Genomic DNA, 23,065 nt, shown 5'->3' with positions numbered 1-23,065 from the left:
AAGGGATTAATCAGGTGACAAGGATTTCTGATATATCATTATCAGAATAATTACATTTTAAGTTGACTGCAGAGAGTTGTTGCAGAATCTGGATGGCTCTGTGATGAATATGAAAGAAAATACAATGTTGATAAATGCAAAGTGGTGTGTACATACGAAAAAATGACTCTGCTTGCATGTACACAGTGAGGGGGTCTAAATTAGTTACTGCCAGTTGGAAAAGAAATCTTGTGTGGAATATTCTCTGAAAATCAATTCAATGCTCAGTTGCTTTCAAAAGCCCAAATAGAACATTGTATGTATCTATATATGATAGATATAGATATAGATACAGATGTAGATACAGATAAAGATATAGATTTGAAAAATTACCCTGTACAAAGTAGAAACTCTTGTTACAGCACTCTATACATCCTATTCTGTCTGTGCCCATTTTATGAATATAGTAGGTGGTTCCCTTCTCCCTACTCTCAAAAAGGGTCTAATAAGACAAAAAAGAGTACAGGAAAAAAATTATCATCAGAGGCGGGAAACAGGTTTTTGTGTGAGTAGTTATTAAATAAACAATGGAACTTCAGACAAAAAAACTTCAGACTTTTTCAAAACAAAAAAAGCACTTTTTTTGCACAGAATAAACTAAGCCATGGAATCATAGGAGTACAGACAATATAAATGGGATCCAAAAAGCTCTTAGAGAACTTCATGGAGATGAAGTCCATTAAGCAGTTACAAACTCCAGTGTAGAAGGTGTTGAGGCTGCAAGCTGTCAGAATATGAGAAAGGTATACTAGAAGGGAACAGTCTTAAACTGGAACTAGTTCCCAAAGCACCACTACTGACTGCCATCAGAGATGGGAATTTGTGTTAGGCGTACATTTGCTGTAATGTACTCTGGCTATTTTAGTGTTTTAGGGCTCGTGTTGGTTGGTAACAAGTGAGTAAGTGGGGAAAGGAACAGTAAAAACCCAGTATGAGAAGAAAAGGCTAGCTTACTGTACATCTCATATTATTTTCAGTAAGTAAAATCTGAAGAAAACCAAATATTTGAGAGTTTGACAGAGGCCTGACAAATTTAGTTTTGGGGGCCAAAGCACTATCCTTTTTGTAACTTTACAACAATTAGCAAAAGAAGCAAAGAACAAAAATTGTTTTCATGCACATAATTATTTAATCTCCCATATTTTACCTGTTTGATTAAGGAGATTTATGATATTATTCCTGATCTTTCCTGTTCATTCTGTGCTACTTAGATTTTTTTTCTGGTTGTTCTCATATTAGCTGCTATAAAATATCTCCAAGTTTGAAAAGATCTGGTTCAGAGTGGGAGAGGGATCAAAGTTGCTTGTATTCCACAGCTGAATGTCTCATTTCTTCTTTCTTTTTAAAACATTATAAATGCTTTTAAAGGCACTGAATGCTTACCATTGAAAGTGATCCCATCTGGTTTTCAAAAGTATTCCTCAGTGTATGTTCCAGATGATATGACACAGCTTTTGCTAGAACTTAAACTGCTGCATTTTGCAGTAATTGTAATGGACTTTTCCACATATGGGACTGCAATGCAAAAAAACCCCTGAAAAGTGTTGTTTAAATTTTCTGAATTCATAACTCTTCAGAGTTGTAGTCCAAAACAAGACTGTTGGAGTAATGTAAAGCATATTACTCCAGTTTATTTAACGATAACATTCAGCAGCAGATGTACTTGTTTACTGTTTTTAACAGTATTATTTTTGTATCTTGAAACCCTTGCCCTTCATTCAGGAACAGTTTAAATCCTCACATTCTCCCTCTTTTACATCAGCTGTTGTGTTTGGCAGCCCCTCGCAACTGCTTACAGCTGGACAAGTTGCTGTGGATTTTCTTACCACTGTTCACGGTTCTATTCTGGCTATGATTTTTCTGTAATTCCACAATGCACACCACAGTACATCTCAGGAAAAAAAATAGTATAGAGTACTATACATTTTTAGGGCAGCCATATAATAATGAATAAGGGAAATTGTGGTATCTTGGTAGGAAAGGGGTTTTTGCTGGGTTTTTGTTTTGTTTTGGCATAGTTAGAAGACCTTTATTTAAATTCATGGAGCAGTATGCTTCTTATTATAATCTGCAAGGAAACAAAGCTTTCCTGTTTTGGTCATTCTTTTGGAATTACTTGTCCCATTCATGATCATTGTCCCAAAAGAAGCATACCACCTTCAAGAGACCCTCCCACACACACACTGACGACTCTTAAGAATATGTGCCATCTCATTTTAGTCCTTTATAAAAAAGTAGCATAATTTATATCTTTTATATTGTGTTTTTTCAGTACTTGTGAAGGATGTGAGTTTGACAGACCACTGTATTTTATCCTTTAAGCAGATAGGTGCTAGTATTAAACTCTGTACGATCAATGTGTTTCACCTCTGGTTAAGCAAAACCCAGACTAGCATAATTTTCAGAATTCATAAATTTCATAAATTAAGTGTTTTGCACCTAGAGCTGTCATTGGCATCAGCCATTCAGTTAGTGTGGCTTCGTTTCTTACTCGGTTTGAATCTGCTTGCTTAAGGGCCACTAGGTAAGGTAGCGGTTATGTAACACAGAATGTAAAATAGAATAACACTGGTCATACACATTTTTACATATCAGAGGTCAGGCTCTTATTGTGTACTGTGAAATTCGAAACAGATATCGTTTGATGATTTAAAATCATAAGCCAGTTTGATAATATGTGTTAAAGAACCTATAACCCATTGCCAATGTTGTAGATAACTCTTAAAAATACAGGTTCAGTATTTTTCATCTTTGAGAATGAGCCACGTCTTAGCTTTTTCCCCAGCTATGTTGTTATTTATTACTAAGCACAGAATACCTCTTTAGTTTATTAAGAGGTGGAGTCTCACAAGTACACTCTGAAAAGCCAGCAGAACATAAACAAGCAGTGCTGTATTAACGTACCATGTTCCAGGCCTCACATCTAGTTGACTGAATCCCTTACAGACCGTAGTATGCGTAACTGAAACTGCAGCCTGGTGTAGCGTTTTCACTTAATTAAGAGAGTAACAGAAAGAAAATAAAAATTTGAAATGACAAATACAGTTTCAAGGTAATCCAATTCCTCATTATTCTGTGATTTATTAATAGCTATTGCTCTGACAATGAGCAGTCTGTTTAAAAGTATGCAAGGTGATGTCTTTGACAAATTGTTTCTTGTCCAAAAATGACAAGCATGAGAATTACAGGAACTGTAGAAAAGCAGGGGCTAGAGTAAGCAATTTAAGTTTCAGGTGAAATTGGAAACTGGAAAGTGACAAAAGCGAGTTAATCAGAGCTGAAGAGATGAAGCCCAGTTCAGCTTAAGCTGTAGGGTATAGTTGTCAATGACACAACAGTATTTGCTAAACAGTTCGTTAAGCTGACATTTGCCTGTATTCTTTGGGGAAATGAGTTAGCTGAGATAGTTTGACATGCACAGCCTTTGACATTTTAATGCAAGTTTAAGCACTGCATTTCAAGCAGCTCTTGTACTCATTAGCAAGACACAGAATACATTTGTGCTTTCTCTTAATAAACTATTAATTTATTAAGATAGTGAGATATTGATTAGAAATACAACAAACCTTGCCAAATACACTATTTCAACTATTTCATATATATGACTTTCATATATATGTGTGTGTGTGTGTATACACACACGCGATGAAGAATCAGATGCTGAGTTCTGGCATGTACTTCCAATCTAGTTTACTGGTTTTGAAACCAACTCTAATGATAGCTGGAAGTGTGAGAAGTGCTAACACTAAGAAAACTTGAAGAACTTTTGTCTTTAGGGATTAACTATAAGGTGCCAAGAGATTCATTAATCAACAGTAATTTTAGGTCTACTGCAAAAGTGCTATTTGCAACAGATAATTAAAGCAGATATTAGGAAGGTGAATTATGAGAGCTACTGAATTACCTGTGAAAAATTGATGCTCTCTATTGTCTATCTTCATATTAATGTACTTGCATAATTTGAGAATGTAAATCATGGAGTGCCCTTCTCATTAAATAATTTTAAGACTGGCATATCTGTCTTCTCCATGGCTGAATATCAAATAGCAAGTCTTCTGGTTCAGGAAAGAAGGTGTCTTTCCTTTATGCTGCTGACTGAGGTATACTAGTGAGAAACTGACCTTTCATAGAAGTATTTCAGGTTCTGACCACTGTCTTATACAGACCATCAGGCTTGAAGCACACAATCCTGAAACGACGTCCAAAATAAGCCCCTGCCTACTTGAACAAAGTGAGTTCTTTACTGCTACTAACCAAAAATTACTGTGGAATGCTGGCACTCCTGCTCTATCTCTGTGACAAATTGTACCATTTTATGAAAGAATTACAGCTTTCAGTTTATCTAATGTTCAGTAAATAGATATGCACCAGTGAAAAGCATACTGGTTAGTGAAGTAGTTTACTTGAAAGGAAAGCGAGCATAAAGACTCCATGCCACATAACCAAACAGCTGTTTTTTTTATATCCTAGAAACAGCCTGAGACCAACTGCACTCAAATTGCTTGGCAAAGTAACTAATTTCAAATACCAAAGTTCTGAGTAGAAAGATATACCACTTGCCATTCATACATGGATATTTTAAATTTGAATGAGAATATTGTGCATACTTAAAATTCTAAAAACTTAATTTGTTGAAGTGCATTAATTTAAAGTAACTTAGCAGTTGATAATATATTTTCATGCAAAGCAACAGCATTGTTACTGTTGCATTAAATAAAACAACAGAGGCAGGTAGCAGATGCAGCAGTTTGTGCAGCAGTTCACACAGAAAGGCTCACAGAAGAGGGGTGGAAATTTTGCTGAGTACAGTGTTTTTGTGCTCAGCAGTGGTGGTGATGCACCACAGGGCACAGTCCCCAACACCAACTGGAGCAACTACCCCAGTGCAGTGCAGCAGAGGCCTCAACTCAGGCTGAATTACAGAGGGAGGATGCAACTGTCCAGCTCTAGGGCTGCAGGGAGTGCTGAGGCATCTCGTGAAGACTGGGGCAGAAGGAGATGATGTCCTTGCCTGTAAGAGGTGTGCACTGGTTGTGGATTTGAGGAACACCAGAGAACTGAAAGAAGGCTCAATTCTGCAGGCCCTGGCCCTCCTGGGGGCCTTGAACCATCCTGATATCTTCTGGAGGGCAACACAGCAGGGCACAAGCTGTCCAGGAGGTTTCTGGAGTGCACTAATGACAACTTTACTAACAGAAGTGATCAAGGATCTGACTAGGCGAGGTGCTCTGCTTGACCTCCTACTTACAAACCAGGAAGAAGTGGTTGGGGATGTGGAGGTCAGGGGCAGCCTTGGCTGCAGTGATCATGAGATGGTGGAGTTCAGGATCCTGAGAGGAGGTAGCAAGGCAAATCACAGGTTCACAATCCTGCACTTCAGAATAGTGGACTTTGGCCTGTTCAGGGATCTGCTTGGAAGAATCCCATGGAATGAGGGGCCCAGGAGATCTGGCTGATGTTCACGAATCACATCCTGCAAGCTCTAGAGTGGTCCATCCCCATGTGCAGGCAGTCAAGCAAAGGTGGTAAGAGACCTGCATGGATAAACAAGGAGCTCTTGACTAAATTCAAACATAAAAAGGAAGCCTATAAGACATGGAAACAGGGACAGGTGATCCAGGAGGAATACAGAGACATTATCCAAGCATGCAGGAGTAGAGTTAGGAAAGCCAAAGCCCACCTGGAATTGAAACTGGTGAGGGATGTGAAGGGCAAGAAGAAGGGCTTCTACAGGTATATAGGAAGACTATTGAAAATGTGGGCCTGCTGGTGAATGGGGCAGGGGGCCTAGTGACAAAGGACATGGAAAAAGCTGAGGTACTCAATGTCCTCTTCACCTTGGTCTTTACTGGTAAGACCGGCCTTCAGGTATCCCAAGCCTTTGAGACCAGTGGGAAAGTCTGGAGCAAGGAAGACTGACCCAAGGTGGAGGAGGATCAAGTTAGGGAATATTTAAATAAACTGTATGTGCACAAATCCATGGGACTTGACAGGATGAACCTACGAGTGCTGAGGGAGCTGTGCTGAGGCCACTCTCAATTATCTCTGGAAGGCTGTGGTGATCAAGGGAGGTTCCTGAGGACTGGAAGAAAGCAAATGTCACTTCTATCCTCAAGAAGGGCAAGAAGGAAGATCCAGAAACCTACAAGACCAGTCAGCATCACCTTGATTTCTGGGAGGGTGATGGAGCAAATTCTCTTGGAAGCCATTTCCAAACATTAAGGACAAGGTGATTGGGAACAGTCATTATGGATTTACAAAGGGGAAATCAGGCTTAACCAACCTGATGGCCTTCTGCAGTGGAATGACTGGCTTGGTGGATGAGGGAAGCAGTTTATGTTGTTCATCTTGATTTTAGCAAAGCTTTCTACACTGTCTCCCCTAGCAGCTTTGTTGATAAACTGATGAAGTATGGACTAAGTAAGTGGACAGTGAGGTGGACAGAGGCTGATCTGCCAGGCTCAAAGTGTTGTGATCAGCAGCACAAAGTCCAGCTGGAGGATGGTCATTAGTGGTACACCCCAGGGTATACCAGTACCAAGGCATTATACTAACACCAGGTCATTACAGCCTGGATGATGGGAGAGAGTGCACCCTCAGCAAGCTTGCAGACAATACAAAATTGGAAAGAGTGGTTGATACACCAGATGGTTGTGTTGGCATCCAGTGTGACCTTGATAGGCTAGAGAAATGGGCTGACAGGAATGAAGTTCAGTAAAGGGAATTACAAAGGCCTGCACCTGGGGAGGATTAACCTTATGCACTAGTACTGTCTGGGGGCAGACTGGCTGGAAAGCACCTGTGCAGAGAAGGACCTGGGGGCAAAGAAAGCCAATAGCATCCTGGGCTGCATCAGGAAGAGCGTTGCCAACAGGTCGAGGGAGGTGATCCTTCTCTTCCTCTTCTGCAGTGCTGTGTCCAGTGCTGGTCTCCCTAGTACAGAATAGACATGGATATACTGGAGCGAGTCTAGCAAAAGGCCACGAAGACAATTAAAGGCTTGGAGCATCTGGCACATGAGAAAAGGCTAAGAGAGCTGGGATTACTTAGCACCTTGAGAAGAGAAGGATCAGGGGGATCTTATCTATATGTATAAACATCTGGTGGGGGCAAGTAAAGAAGATGGAGTCAGACTCTTCTCAGTGGCAGTGGTGCTCAGTAACAGGACAGGAAGCAATGGACACAAATTACAATACAGGAAATTCCATTTAAACATTAAAAAATGTTTGCTATGAGAATGGTCAAGCACTGAAACAAATTGCCCAGAGAGATTGTGGAGTCTCCATTCTTGGAGATATTCAAAACTCAACTGGACACAGCCCTGAGTAACCTGCTGTAGCTAATCTTAGAGCAAGGTGGTTGGACTAGACAATCACCAGAGATCCCTTCCAGCTGCAAATCATTCTCTGTTCCATAACAAAAAATTCCTTTGAGGCTGCACATAGCAGACAGCTCTGAGTCTCTTCTACAGAGCTTTTCTCTGTTCTAAAGATCCATTAGAAGTACAGGCTAAATAAGTCCATGTTTATTTATGTAAGTGATGTAATGTTTTTAATCCCAAAATAGCAGATTGTATGGACATCTTGAAAGCTTCTTAGGCTACAACATCTGTCACTTCTGAGTGACAGAAACCTGATGAAGTGTATTCTAAAATCCTGATCACCTGACCATCTGGCTGGACTGCACTGCAGCTCCTCTCAGGTCTCTTTTCAACAGAAGCTAAGATTGGCTGCATGCAAGTATTGCCCCAATAAAAGCAATCTGCAAAAGAATCCATACCCAGCAGCTGAGAAAGGTTACTTGCTCTGCTAATTAATACCTAATCTAAAGGGTGTTGTAAAGCGGTGTTGCTACCAGTGCTGAAAGGAAGGAGTAGGACAGAGGTTCTAAAGGTGAAACTCCCTGAAGAGCTCTCAGCATCATGTTAAAGTCTAGGTAGCTAGGCAATCTGAGAGGGCTTTGACTTAGAAACAGCATAGGAAGACGTTTCAGAGTATAGACTGGTGTATCACAATGTCTGGTTTTAATTGAAAATACTGACACAATAGCCATGCCAGTCTCAACAACAAGGTCTTTAGGAATGACCGAGTGTTTTGTGGAGGAGGAGCACTACAGATTAAAGAAAAACATAATATAAAATAAGGAAGTCAGGAGAAATAAAATGGTGTGTGAGATGTCTATGAAATGATATCCTAAATCAGGACATCATAGGTTTAACACTGCCTCAGCAACTGCCCAATCAGAAGTGTGGAAGTGAGTGAGACTTACGAAACAACGGCTGAGAATAATAATATCAGCTTTCTGCTACCCATTGGCAGACTATGTAGCTGTCAGAATTGGGTGTAATGCAAAGAGGAATTTTTAGACACCTGACCATTCTTGGTGCAGCTAGTAAGGTGCAGAGATCCTGGTTAGATGTATAGCTGTTGAAGAACCAATGTGTAAAAATAATCGTGAAAAACTCAAAATGCAACATTCCATGGGAAGAAAATCTGCTTAAGTACAAATTAAAAATGAAAAACTTGGTTGAACAGCTAAAAATTTTCAGGCAGTCCAGAGTTTGTTTAAAGTTAGCATCACACTCTTGGAACACATGCATGCTACATAAAATAATGGTTCCAAAAGTGCTACTGCATGTTTAAACCATAAGGTAAGAAGAGATATTAGATATTAGAAGTAAATTCACATCATTCATGAATGGAAGTCTTGTGTTTTCCTTTAAATGAGGAAAACAGATAAAAATAAACTCCAGCAAATGAAATGTTAAACCATGATAAAGATGCCAAAAAGATTCTGAGTGACTTGCTAAGGGTATGAAGTTAAAATAAACCTTTTTCAAAAACATCAGATTAAAGAAGTCTGTCAGAGAATTGGTGGGCTGAGAGATGATCAAAGAGCATTCAAGAAAGATAAGGTCATTGCAGAAAAGCTAAATTAATTATTTGAATCAGTTTTTGCTAGAGAGACTGTCAGGAAGGTTCCTGCAGCAGAAACATTATTTACAGGAGAGGAGTGTGAGAAACAGTCACAAACTAGATTGCTAACTGAAGAGGTGAAGAAATAATTGATAAATTAAATAGTAAAAAGGAACTCAGGGATGAACTAGCTGATTTGCAACAGTAGTATATAACACCTCACTTAAAAGTATTCTCACTGAGGAGTGTGAGGTGTCAAATGAAACACCAGTTTTTAGAAAAATTTTTTAGGAATTTGAGGGAACTACGGATCTGGAAGCCTGATATCTGTGCCAAGCAAATTAGTAGAAAATGTAATAAAGAATAGAGCTGGTAGAAAGATAAATATACTTGTTTGTTCCAATTTAAGAACTAGGAGGTATCATGTGAATTTAGTAGGAACCAGGTTTAAAACAAGCAAGAGGAGGATGTTTTCCCCTGTAACATGCAAGTAAGGTGAGAAGTTCTCTATTACATGATAGGTGTGGTTTCTAAAAGGTGACCTGGATTTAAGGTGAGATTGAATAAGTTCTTGTAAATCCCTTGAGGCTTACCAAACTATATTTGGCTTAGGAAGTCCCTGAGGAAGTATTATGTATGCTTGTCTTTGTCTTATCCGTAAGCATGCTTTTTTGGCTATCGTATGAGACAGGATACTGTGCTAGATAGATCTTTTTCTTTGGACATGGTACAGCCCTTATAATATAGTGAGATGTCCTTTGAAGATCTGTACTAGTGTCTGTGTTGTTCAACATATTCATGGGCAATCTGGCAAAGCAGAGAAGAAGAGTCTAATGGCAGCATTTGTTGGTAATGCCGAATTTAAGATAAGCTGATTCAAAGAACTGTATTGGAAGCTTATGATACTAGATGAAAAATACCATATAAAATTCAGTATTGATAAAGGCAAAATAATACATCTTAGAAAAAAGAATTATGCATGAACCCTGATGGGCTAAAGTTGGGCTAAATTCTCTTCTGGTTAGAGAACTTGTAGTCATTCTTAACAGCTCTCTGAAAAAGTTGACTTAATATCTTAGCAACATACAGAAGTTCAAAAATGAAAAGGAGTGATTACTCACAATTTCCTCAAACCAAAAACTAGAATACTTTCACTGGATCCCTCAGGAGGTTTAAAACAAGCAAACAAAACAAATTTCCTCCCATCGTGCATAATTAAACTGTGAAACTTGTGACAGGTGTCTGTAGTGATGAAAAACATAATGGCTTGAAAAGGGATTAGACTAATAGCGTAGAAAAGGGCAACTGGTATGTTAAACATTATGACTCAGATTCAGCCAGTAGCTCAGGAAATGCTTAAGCTGTTCAGTCAAAAGTGGTGATGATATTCTAGGGGAGAGATTGTTCTCTAAATACCCTGTTTTTTATACTTCTTCCTAACAGTTTTCTTCTGGCCTCTGTTGCAGACAGGACATTGGGTTAGGTAGACCTTTGGGGTTCTAAACTGGCTTTTATGTTTTTCCATCTAAATAGAATATACGTCTTTACAATAACAGTTAGAGGTTTTGATTCCAAACCAAATCCAGAGGCTAGATGGTAATTAAAATAACTTGAATATACCATCTAATGCAGCTACTGTAAAAGGTCATCCTACCCTTTTGCTGAATACTTCTGACTATTAAACTGGTTGACTAATGAGATACAATTCAAAATGATTTGACAAAATGAGAATTTGGCCTTCCATTATGGTAACATTTAGATGTTTTGGAAGGGAATGTTCATTTTCCCTAAAGATCCCATTTGGTGGAATTTAATCTAGGAAGAATTCCTTGTTTGTGAAGAATTTTCTAGGGTTGAAATCTATATGGCTTTGATTTAGAATCCAAAATGGTGATTACCTCAAGCTTGGAACTGAGATATAAAAACTGTCCATAAAACCTGAGCATAATTTGAGATTGCTTCCACATGGAGACTTAGTTTATCTGAATCAGAGTAGCACAATGGGAGGATTAAAGTAGGAAGTACTATATTGAGTTTGGATGCCATAATGGTAGAGGACTATTGAGGACTACATTTATTGGGGCAGTTTTCAGGTCTGAATCAAAACCTCTTGGAGAGTAGAGGTCAAGTTGTTGTCTTTACTGAAAACCTGCTATCAGGCAAACAATATCCTGCAAATTCGTGCAAGATTGTGCAGGGAGAAGAGGATAAAATATTAAAAAAGACAGTTATATCTCCTTGTGAAAGAGTCATATTAAAATAATATTGTAAATCAGATTTCTACTCAAGCTTCTAAAAAAAAAATTACATAAAATTCTGATTCTGACTGTTTATTCCTGATTAATGACAAATGTTTCCAAAGTACTCTTCGTTCCTTCCTTAGTTCTCTTTTCAAGGAGTAGGAACAATTTAGCTGGACACTCTTAAAGTTGATTCTAAATGTTTCTAGGGAGAAATTAATGATTGCATCACAGCTGTTGAGAGGAGGAGAAATAATTTAGAGTAATTAATTTTGCCTGTCTAAAATTTTCCATTCAAATTTGGTTTTCATGAAACTACCCAGTTTCTTTCTCTTAGTGTCATTTTGGTTTTAACAGGTGCCACATTTCACCCAGGACGTAGCTGCTTTTCAGAATTTATGAGAAATTATTTGTTTGTAGTTTTGAAATGAAATTGTGAAACACTTAGACACAGGTATGAAAGACACAATATAAATTAAAGTCATCATCTTTACTCATTTAGCCTTGGCAAATGGATGTGCTGCTGGCAGATAAATCCATGGAACCTTTTAAAAAGGGAGTTTATTCTAAAAAGGCTTCTTTTTTAAATTTTATTAATTTACCATTTAATTCTGTAAAACTATCACTCTGATTCCCCCCCACCCCAGCCTCTGAAGACTAAGCTTGTTCATTTTTTCAGATATAAATCAAAGATATGAATGCTCTTTGTCAGTTATGTCATTTGGGGTCAACCTCTGTGATTTAATTCTCTGTAGGCACTTGCTTGTTCTCACACATGAGTTTCTACTACATCTTTCCCCCTCCACCACCACTCCAAAAGCTGACTTTTCTCTCCCTTTGAAGAGATGGTCAGACTGTCTTGCTGCTTATAGCCACAGTGCTGTTGCTGTTAGAAGGTGAGTGGGGGAATGTTTTCAGCACTACTTTGGGTGTATTTCTTCTTTCTTTCTGGCTGGAATATCAAAGTTCAGTCTTTAGTTAGTGTTCTACTGCTTTACACCATAACTTAGCTAGCTATGTTTGATGTTTGTAAGAAACATATTTCTTGGATCCCGTTTAAAGAAGTGGGCTGACAATACCAAAAAAAAAAAAAAAAAGTCTATTTCCTTGCCCAGGGGTTAATGATATGCAGAGAAAAGCAGGAGCAGTCTGTAGGCATCTGTTCTTACTAAAATTTTACCTTATTTTGGAAAGATCTGTTTACTTCCACTATTGCCACCATTTCTGGGCCTCTTTGGAAGTTTACTCTCCACATGTTCATCTTTTTTGCTTTTGACTGGGGGCTTGAGCAGTTTACTGTCTCACCCGTCATGTGCTTCTGTGCTGATTGGAGCCAAACATTGCTCATTCAGGAGCTCCTCCTTGCTTTCTCTAGGGCTTTTGGTATTCTCTTTTGTTTTTACACTATCATCTTTTTCATTTCATTCTGTTCATTTCCAGCCAGCCTTCTCCTTTAATTTAATTACTTGTAATTGGGAGTAAAATTGAGTCAGAGCTCAAAGTGAGAGTGTTGTGATCTCAGGAGGTAGTAATATCACCTCTTCCCAGAGATAACTAAAGATGCTGATTCCTATTCAGGCAAGATCCGACTGATCAGTTGCTGCTGGCAGAGCTGCTCGCAGCAATTTTTGAGTACCTGTGGATGCAGTGGAGCAGGATGGTAGATGTGACGAGGCTCAGGGTTTCCCTGTTGGCAGTGAAAATGAGATGAGTAGATTGATAGTATCACATAGCCAGTACAAGACAGCAGTTGTTCAATAAGCCTTCTGTGCAGCACCTGCAGAAACTCCAGGAAAGTAAGAGCCACTGCTTTGTCGGGAGCAGTAGATTTGCTCTCTCTTTTGCCTGCGTGCGGCAGCTGAGTGGGTGCCAGCTGGCATACTGGATGCAGCTATTGGCCTAAAACAGTGGTAATATGATCATGCTCAATGACAGAAAATGGCTGCATGAACTTCCACTCAGAGCACTGAGATAAGGTGCACAACGTAACTGTTGCAAAGACTAAATAATTCTCTCATTCATCCTAACGTTCTGCATGTTTGGCTCAACATCTGAGCATTCTTTCAGTGTACCAGCCTGTAATAGAAATGCCTCAGTTAAAATTTAACACTTCAGAATACAGGAAAATTAATAGCTTCTTTCCTCCCTCCCCCCCAGGTGCTCATTAACAATATTTTGCTATACCTGACATTTTTCTTCTTGGAGGCCTTTTCTGAAAACACTTTTGTAATGGCCCATCTGTTTTATTTTGTTGATTCACAGCTAATGTATGCCATGATCGACTAAAAAGGGTTTGTCTTGGCAGCAGGGGAAGAAGATTGCTTATTTTTGTTTGCCTTGCCCTGGCTGCTGCAATCTGGGTCAGGGAGTCTCTCTGTGAAAGAGGGGAGACTGCGTCTTCCCCAAGAGCCACTGAGTACACTTACCTAAAAGTTTTCTAGAGTTTAGGATAGGGTGACAGAGAAAGGGGGGCAATCTTTACAGAAACAAGGGTGCAAACAGATATTGGTAAAGTCTTCAGAAAAATGAATAGTGAACAGACAAGTTCTATCACTCCGAGGTGATAGAAAGAGACTCCTTAGGGACCAGATGAAAACTGTTGCAACACAGAAAATCACTTTAATTTCCTGAAAACAAGATTCAAAGGAAATTATGTACTCTGTAAAAAGGCAGTGGGAAGGGGGAGATATTTATGAATGCATATTTTGTCTCATCCAGCTATTGTAGTTTTGTGTATTTCAAAAGTTACCTTATTCTACTTTGTGTTCTAATAGCACCTGGCTTTAGAAAATACCTAGTTCAACAGTCTTTTGATGTTGTTTTCTCTAAGAGGTGCAGGCTGGTCCCCATCCCTGGTGAAATCAGAGTCCCATTCCAAGTATCCACTCCTTTAACTCAGTTTTTTTGTGCTACTTCAGTTGTTCAATGACTTGAAAATGTCTCTTTCATTGGATCAGACTAGAGCAGGAGAAATGACTTGACTGTGGTGTGGACACTGTTACAGGGCCTTGCTGCGTTGTGTGCAGTTAGTGCTAGAACCTTTCTGTAGCTGATGACTCTCCTTTGCCCAAAGAGTTTTCCCAAAGAGTAAAGCCTCTGCCTAACTGGGGACAGTGGGTACACAGAACATTTTTGTGGGGATATCTGCCTTCTTAGGGAAGAAGGTATTCTAGTTAGAATGCATTCACACAGTGATGATATTTGTTGGCATCATCATGGCTGCATTAATGTCATCTAATTGTTTAATAATTTTGTCTTCAGATTCATACTTCTCTAATTAATGGACGGCCTAGTGCTGATGATCCTTCACACATATTACTAGAATTCACCTCTGCTCGCTTTATTCGCTTGAGATTTCAGAGGATACGGACACTAAATGCTGATTTAATGATGTTTGCCCACAAAGACCCCAATGAAATTGATCCCATTGTTACAAGGAGGGTAAGTTCTGGCAACACTGTAGAAATGCATGGCTAGAAGTTCTACGATGCTTGTAAATGGTGCAGCTGCCTTTGCTTGCCATAGAAGATCTCAGAAATTATGAGCAGCTGCTGTTATCTGTCAAAATCCTACTGACAGGTAGAGTATTCCCCCTTCTTCAGTGTTTTGTTTTCTTCTCTGTAGCAGAAGTGAATGATTTATTTTTGCTGCTTAGTGGTATTATTAACATAAAGAATCAGTAGTGCAGAGTTCCTTGGGTTGTAAACATTTTGATACAGGTAATTGGCAAGTGACTGTTGTTAGGTAATGTCTCCTCGTCCCTTTGCTCCCTCCTTTGCTACCTTTAACATTTCTTGAACACTTAATTTGAATGGAATTCCTGTTAGTGGTAGTATTAGTAGTAATAGTGTCTGAATTTTGTATTTTTATCATTAGTATAATACGGTTGCTAATAGTAAAAATTTTACATCTTGCTTTGGCTTAAAAGAATGGACGCGGCATTCATGCTCCTACCATACCCCCTTCTTCTCTGCTGTTCCTTGTGTGTGCGCCCCTGTTCTCTTCTTTCCCCAGTCCTTCCTTTCTTCCTATGCCTGCTCTCCCCATCTTCCTGCTGCTCAGATGTTGCATGTTATTCTGTTTTTCCTCTGATTTTTCTAGGCATTCTTAAAAGCTGGAGATATGTACCTTTCCACATTTTTAACTCTTGCATGATTCCTCTTTATTTTGATCTTCTATTTCTGTTCTGAAAAGTTGTTGTTTAGGGTACCAATATAGTAAGTCCTGTTATGAAAGGGGATTATTGTTATTCTTGGCTTTAATGAATGCCATTTATCAGTGGTGGATAATTGCAAAGAAAAGTGGCTTCTTCTGTTCCACATTTCTAGTTTCCATTTCTTCTTCCAAATCTGTAGGGTGCTGGCTATTGAAGTGGAACAGTCTCTGAATGTTTGGAATGGCATTCTGTTTTGTATTACAAACCCAGAAGAACTCCAGTTTTTGCATACTTAACTAATCAGGGAAACTAAATGTTTGCATAAGAATGCACATTTAATAAACGAAGTAAGCAGAAACACAAAATTGAATCTAGCTAAGGTGCCAATTCACACTTTAGAATTCACTGTATACTCCTGAAATCTAGTTCAGGAGGATCCACAGATTTCTTGAACGAACAAAGAATAATTACTTCTGTATGGCAGCTCTCTATGAGGCTGCTGCAGAGACATCTCCAGAACAAGAAGCAACTTAGATATTAGGCAAGCCACTATGCCACAAAGCAGGAAACAAAAGGTAATCATGAATGATCCATTTTCTGCATGGTAGAAGGTTAACTATGAGTTACATGAGTTCCAGTTGTGTTTGATATATGTATTAATGATCAGCAAAAGAGGTTGAACCCAGGAACAGCAACGTTTGCAAATGGCATACATTTATTTTGATTAGCCAATTGTTAGGATATTGCAGGAGCCTCACCAAAACAGATGAAAGTGGACAAGATAGCATGTGAAATTTGCTTTTTACAGATGTAAGAATGCATGATTATAAATATCTTTCCTTCCTTCCTGTAAGTGCTATTAATCCCTACCAAAGAAAAATAGAAATGGTCACAGGGCAGAGTGACAGGTCAAAAATTATTTAAATTTTAGTAACAGAGACTCTTACATAGATATTCTAAAGGCCAGTAGAGAAAAAACAGTTCTTTTAGTGCAGTAAATGCTCAGGTGATACCCAACTAAGGTGAAGAAAGGTGTCCCTTTCTTAGCTTTTGTTCATCCTTTCTTTTCTCCTCCTCACCATGCTTTTTCATTTTCATGTTTTCTGAAGGCAGTAAAGTCTATAGCATTTGTCTTTTCCTTATCTAGTGTGCATATAGCCTTCTCTTACACTCCTGTTTGGTGTGTGCTGTGTGTTAATGGGCATAGCTTTTTTTACTTCACACAAGTGGAGCTATGCCAGTTTATACCCTTTCCTTCACTAAGCTTGAATCTGTTGATCAAGATGCAGCTTGGATTACCCTGCTGTATTTCTAATAGATCAAAAAAGAAATAAAATAGGACCTGACAGTTTTGTCACCAGAAATAAATTCTGAAGTTTGACACCTGCATTTTACAATCCACTTAGCAATTCATTTTCTGTTTTGTCTTACAGTATTACTATTCTATAAAAGATATCTCTGTGGGAGGCATGTGCATCTGTTCAGGCCATGCAAAGGCTTGTCCATTGGATCCAGTGACTAATGTAAGTGGGTTTTTTTAAAGTGCCTTGTTCACAGGGTGGAACATGAGAAAGAATCCTGATAATTCCTCAGAGTTCTGTGAATTGACATCTGTTCTTCACCTAGAAGAACAGTTCAAAGCAGTGCCAGGATAAAATAATGATGGCAACCAGAATGATAAACATTCATGCAATGTCAGTGAAGGTTTTCTCTTGAATGAAAGAATAGGTTTCAGATAATTCAGTCTGTCTTGAAAGCCTCCTAGAAACAACAGAAATTTAGATTATGTGATGTAGCTGTAGAGGTGAGCTCTACTAGTTGATGTTTCTTTTTCTTGTTTGGTGTTAATCAAGGTGTTTCCTAAATAAATGTCACCAATTTAATGGATACTTGCAAATAAATGATGGCTCTAGAATGGCCCATTTACCATGTGGGAAATATTAATTGAGTGATCAATCAGGCTAGTCTAGAAAATCATGAAGCTGTTTATAATTCTTCCGAACCTGTAGCTTTCTTTTTACACCATTACTAAACACATAACCAAGTCAGAAACATAATTTCTTATTGACGGTTGAAATCTATACACATGCATGCATATATCACTAATAGAGAATCTGCAATCTGCTAACACTGCTGATATGCTGCAACAAGGAATCTCTTCATATATTATTCTTTTAATTAGAAGTTTTGTAGAATTTAATGGAAAATCTTGTTTCTATAGCCCATTAAGCCGTTGTATAGGAACTGTTTAAAAAAAAAAGAAACTAGAAAAAGTGTTATAGAGACAGCTTTTGTGGTTCTAAGCAATTTCCATGGTCCTTGTTAAAACTTGATGAAATCCTTCGTTTAATCCTTCTAAGCCTTTTCAGTGATGATGTGCGTAGCAAGTGATGGACCATTGTTTCAGATGGTCTTAATTATCAAATGGCGGCATTGTCTCTGTCATGTGTTTGAATTGGGCCTACCTCAGAAAATAAGTGCTGTTATTGCAGATTAAGAAGGACTTCAGTTTGGTTGGTTTGGCTACTGGGTAAAAAAAGGCATTGTAGCAGGAGCTGTGTTGTTTTGCAGTATAAAGAAGAGTATGAAAGGTGTAATAAATGAAGCAACTCAAGCTGTAAGAGATGTGGGGCATTTGGTTGAGCTCTCCAGGCATACTCTTTAGAATGAGCCATACTGAAATAAATGGGCTTTGTTTGGCTTATAAAGCATCATGGCTCTGGTTGGTAGCAGAATATATTGTTCCTCTAGCAATACAAACAATAAACTCTATGTGTTTACTGCCTTGCTGCTCTGAAGCATTCCTTAACTTGACCTAATCTTTCAAGATTCATGCCTTGTCCTGTGAGCCAGAATTTTTCCAGGTTAGCTTGCTCCTTTGACCTTAAGTGGGTTCACAAGGACCAGAGAGGATCCCCTCCACCCCATCTCCCAGTACATATTGTGAAGGCATATTTTGCTCCTCATTTCTCCAAACTAGAGTTTCTTTTCTCTTTCGCAAGTTTCCTTTATGCCTCAAAGAGTTTGTGTGTTTTCTACAGCAATGTTTGTATGCTGGGACTAAGCTGATCTGCTGAGGAACCAAAATGCTACTGAAAGGGTGGTCCTGCTCTTGGCTCCTCTCTTAGTTAAAAACTCCTTCTGCTGCCCTCACAGAGAATTTAGTTATGATGCAGCTAGAAGGTTACATATGTAGTTACATTTTATATATATGTGTGTATGTATGCGCGCACATGTGTGTGTGTGTATATATGTATGTATGTGTATACACACACACATATATAAACATACATATATATACAGATATACATATATGTGTGTATGTATGCACATGTATATGAGTCAGCACAACTGACTCATCCAGTACTGTACAAAATTAATGCTAAAGAGGGAGATAAGAGTATTTTTATTTGATCGGCCAGCTGAAGTGATTTCAACCCTGCAGCTGCATGAGGCGAAGGGTGGAGGTTGGCTCACCGCTTTTTGTGTAAGCTAACTGTAATGTGAAGCTGTATCTGAGGGCTACCAACACTTTAGCTTATTTGCTGTATTGGAGAATTTTCATTCTCCAGTCCTCCTTTCTTCAGACAGTTGTAAGTAGATTCTCTTAGTACTGGCCAACTTCCTTTGCCCAATGGTTGTTTTCTTATAATAAAACTATTAAGGTCAAACACATTCTGTTGTCTCTTAATTGGTGGGTGCAGGGTACATAAATGAATGAAAATGAATAAACAGATGAATTAATAGAGAAGTTTTAATGTTAACATTTTCATAATTTGAACTGTAATGCAGAGTAGGTACATGGACAGATTCTTCAAATCATCACACTGTGTTAATATTTGGTTTTCTTTTAAATTAGAAATCCATCTGTCAGTGTGAGCACAACACATGTGGAGAAACATGTGATCATTGTTGTCCTGGTTTCAATCAAAAACCTTGGCATGCTGGAACTTTCCTGGTCAAGCATGAATGTGAACGTAAGTCAAAATCAGTACAGAAGAGAAGGTTTAGTGTAACTGCTGGTGAAAACTGAAATTAAGTCCTACTCAATTCTGGAATTCATTTTATTTCTAAACACACTTGTTTATAAATCAATTGTTGTTCACTTATTATTTAGACTGACTCAAAGAAGTCAATAGAACAATTATTTGTAGAATTTTAGTTTTATTGAACTCAGAATATTGTAGTGTAACATGCTGACTTTGATGGGATAATATCTAAAAATCGTTTTGAGTTTCTTGTTTAATTTTTATAATCTTCGTAGTTTTGTTTTGATAAAGTCATAGAAGTCCATTCTGATAAAGTTTAAAATTCTCTTTAAAAACTTATTCATTATATTAAACTTCAACAGCAGTATGTTTGTATAAATGACCACTTACGTATTATAATGTTCAGCCTTGATGAAACAAAATATTTTACATGATCAAAATATAATTTGAATTTCTGTTTTTTTTAATGGAAAAAAATGATATATTTAGTTTTACAACATGGAATGAAAACATACATTGAAATACCATCTTCCCACAGGGTGGGAAATGCATTTTCAGATTCACTGTAGGAAGGATAGTAGTGATTCAACTTCAGCATCTTACTTCCAGAGGTCACAAAGTATATATATTTCTGAACATAATAATATCTAATGCTCCAGTACACATAAGTATTTATTCAGTTCTAGGATTGTAGTTATGGATTTACCAGGAGTCGTTAAAAATAAATAAAAAGAAACAGATATTCTCATATTAATGTTACAAGTTCAATGCATATTTCTGTCCAGTAATGTATTCTTGTAGAGACTGTTGTTTGTGCAGACTGTCTGCACGGGGAATGCATTCTGGAATCAAATCAGGGTCCATTAAGTTTCATGATTAGTTTTTAAGGGATCATTCTTACACCCTGTTCATCCCTCAGTGAATTGTTCTGCTTTCATGGTGGAAACAATCCCCTGGGATCCGTTTCCAAACACAAAACTGTCCGTAGAATGACTCCCTGCAGTGCTGATGAGCCTTATACTCCTCTTTATATGCAGATTAAAATTTGGAAATTTTAATACTGAGAGGAGGGGAGAGTGAGAGTCTCCTCATTTTCACAGCAACAGTTTATTAGATTAGCTCAGACACGTATGGGCTTGCAGCATAAGGATTCAAATATGAACTTCTCAAAAAGTTTTAAAGATTGGGAGTCTTCTCATTCTGACCCAGTTTTTATAAGCGTATGTGTAGATCAAGTGCTTTTAAGATTTCTTTTAGCTTTCATGGAAATGATTTTAATTTACTCTTACCAGTTCGCTATATCCCTTATAGTTCTTGTATCCTCTTTTTTTTTTTTTTGGCCAACTGTTTCCTGAGCCGTGTGGGTGTGCATTCAGCAGAAGGTTATTGGATCATCAACTTAAACAGAAAAGAAAAAATCCAGGAAGAGCATGGTTAGACTATGTCTGCCCACTTCCCTAGTCCCCCCAGACAAAACATTGAGGAAAAAATATAATATACAGACCTCCAAACAGCATTTGTGAGTGGACCATATTATTTTTAATAGCTGAATAAGCAGTAAATTAATGTTTGAATGTGCTGTTGGTTACAGTATACACAGAACAAATGACAAAATGCTGAAAGATTGTTATTAATGTGTTAGTAATAGTCTTACATCTCCAGCAGAAAGTGATGTTTGCTAATACAGTTCTTTCTCTTTTAGCATGCAACTGTCATGGGAAGACTGAGGAATGTTACTATGATCAGAGTATTGCTGACAGAAATCAGAGTCTGAATGTCCATGGAGAATACATTGGAGGTGGAGTGTGTGTTAATTGTACAAGCCACACTGATGGCATAAACTGTGAGACCTGCATTGATGGTTACTTCAGGCCAAAAGGGGTAATCGCATCTTCTGCTGTCACTTCACTGTAGTTCTTGGTGTTCAAGCCACCACTTCAACATGGGGAGTTAAGTTATTAAATTGAGATGACACAGTTTTGACTGCCATTTTACGAAGGTTAACTTCTAATTCTGACAGTGTTGTAGTTGCCTTTCACAGTTGGAAGTCTGTAAAGTTGATGTTCGCAGAAATATGAAAGCAAATTTTGTTGATATGAAGGAATGTACTTGAGGTCAGGGCCTCCAGCTAGTATTTCAGTTTAAATTAAAGGATGATGCTATCCTGTAAACAGAACTTTTGCCTCAGTAATGAATTTCAAGATGTATTATCAAAGATCAAAGATACATTGCTATATTTGATATTGGAGAAAGAGAGTCTGTAATTTTTATTTTTTAAATGTAAAGTAGAAATAATAACCACTGAAATTCTAGTGTCCCATGAATGCCTTTCATTTTTAGTGCAGAGGGAATTACCTTTTTTTTGTACTTCAGCATATAATGCTGTATTTTCATCTAAGTTGAAGCTGTCAGAAGATGGATTTTATATTAGGTTGCATTGTCAGTATGGGCTGCGCCTGTGCTTTAAATAGCTGCACTATTAATATGTGCTTAAATTCCTGATATTTTGTCAGTATAGTTTCAGTTGAGCAAAGCATGGTGTTTAGTCTGATTACACTTCATTCTCAAACACAGAAAACATCATCATATAATGATAATTAAAATCTCTTTGATATACTGTTTTTAGCCTTGGAGCTTGTAGGAGTACTGATCTCTTTTCAACAGTGGGGAACTTCCTTGATTTGTTTATCTAAATCAGATTATCCAACTAATAGTGATCATATCTATCCATATATACATAAACATATATTTACATGTGTGTATGTGTGTGTATATACACACACACATATATACACACACGTACATATATACATGCATGCATACATTTCATAAACATACATACATACATACACACACACATTTAGTTTCTGTAGAACTTCTAGTTTATATCCCCAATGTGATATTACACTAAAATTTTAATTTTGTTGAGGTATCGTTTTCAAGAATGAAAGGAAATTGTTCTGTTGTCTAGTGGTCACTTTTATTCACGTATCCTTTTCTTTAGTTCCTACATTTGTCTCATGTTGGACAGAATAACTGAATTATTTGTTAGTATTACTTTATACCATATATTTTAGGTAGTGAATGTTTAAAATCTACTTTATTATTTTTAGTTATAAAAAAGACAATTAGTATTTATATACAGCTGTATTTTTTGTTGAAAACATATCTGTGTTTAAATTACCTACATACGTTTAATACCTATCTAAAATGCAGTGTTAATGCCTAGACTGCATGGGCTAAGTGAGGCAGCTGCTTCATTTTTGTTAGAATGCAAGCCACCTACACAGAATATGCTTCTCTCCTAATTGTAGTTTAAAAAAGAAATAAAAGTTTCCAGTTATTAAAGGTGAAGTTTTGTTTTGTAATTTTTCTGTTTACTTTTGTAAATAATGAATAATGAATTGTAATTTCTCTGTTTACCTTTATAGGTATTGCCAGATAGCCCAGATCCATGCCAGCCATGTTCCTGTGATCCAAATGGGTCTTTACATGATACCTGTGTCAAAGATGAGAAACATGCAGAAGGAGGTGAGATCCCTGACAGATAATGACAGTAAAGCTTAAGTTCAGCAGTGATCAAAAAAAGCTGAATCACATTTGTCCTTCCCTGTGTTAACTCTTTAAAAAAATCATATCACAGGAGATTTTTGAAAATTTACTCGTGATCAATAATCCACCTGCATTCTTGTGAAACTTTTATTTGGAAATTCAGGTTTTATATTC

General features: G+C 37.7%; 1 protein-coding gene across 1 annotated transcript in view; it reads left to right on the top strand.

Moving 5' to 3' along the window:
• LAMA2 (laminin subunit alpha 2) overlaps positions 1-23,065 on the top strand; it is a 387,138-nt gene that overhangs the window by 137,154 nt on the left and 226,919 nt on the right. The window contains exons 5-9 of the mRNA XM_067294582.1: positions 14,456-14,635; positions 16,784-16,873; positions 19,210-19,327; positions 21,042-21,220; positions 22,771-22,870. Of these exons, the coding sequence (XP_067150683.1) occupies positions 14,456-14,635; positions 16,784-16,873; positions 19,210-19,327; positions 21,042-21,220; positions 22,771-22,870 (667 nt within the window). The remainder of the gene's footprint in view (positions 1-14,455; positions 14,636-16,783; positions 16,874-19,209; positions 19,328-21,041; positions 21,221-22,770; positions 22,871-23,065) is intronic.

Source organism: Apteryx mantelli, chromosome 3, assembly GCF_036417845.1.
Source record: "Apteryx mantelli isolate bAptMan1 chromosome 3, bAptMan1.hap1, whole genome shotgun sequence".
NCBI classification, from domain to species: Eukaryota; Metazoa; Chordata; class Aves; order Apterygiformes; family Apterygidae; genus Apteryx; species Apteryx mantelli.
The sequence above is the reverse complement of the archived record's forward strand: the minus strand, read 5'-3'. Positions and strand labels throughout refer to the sequence as shown.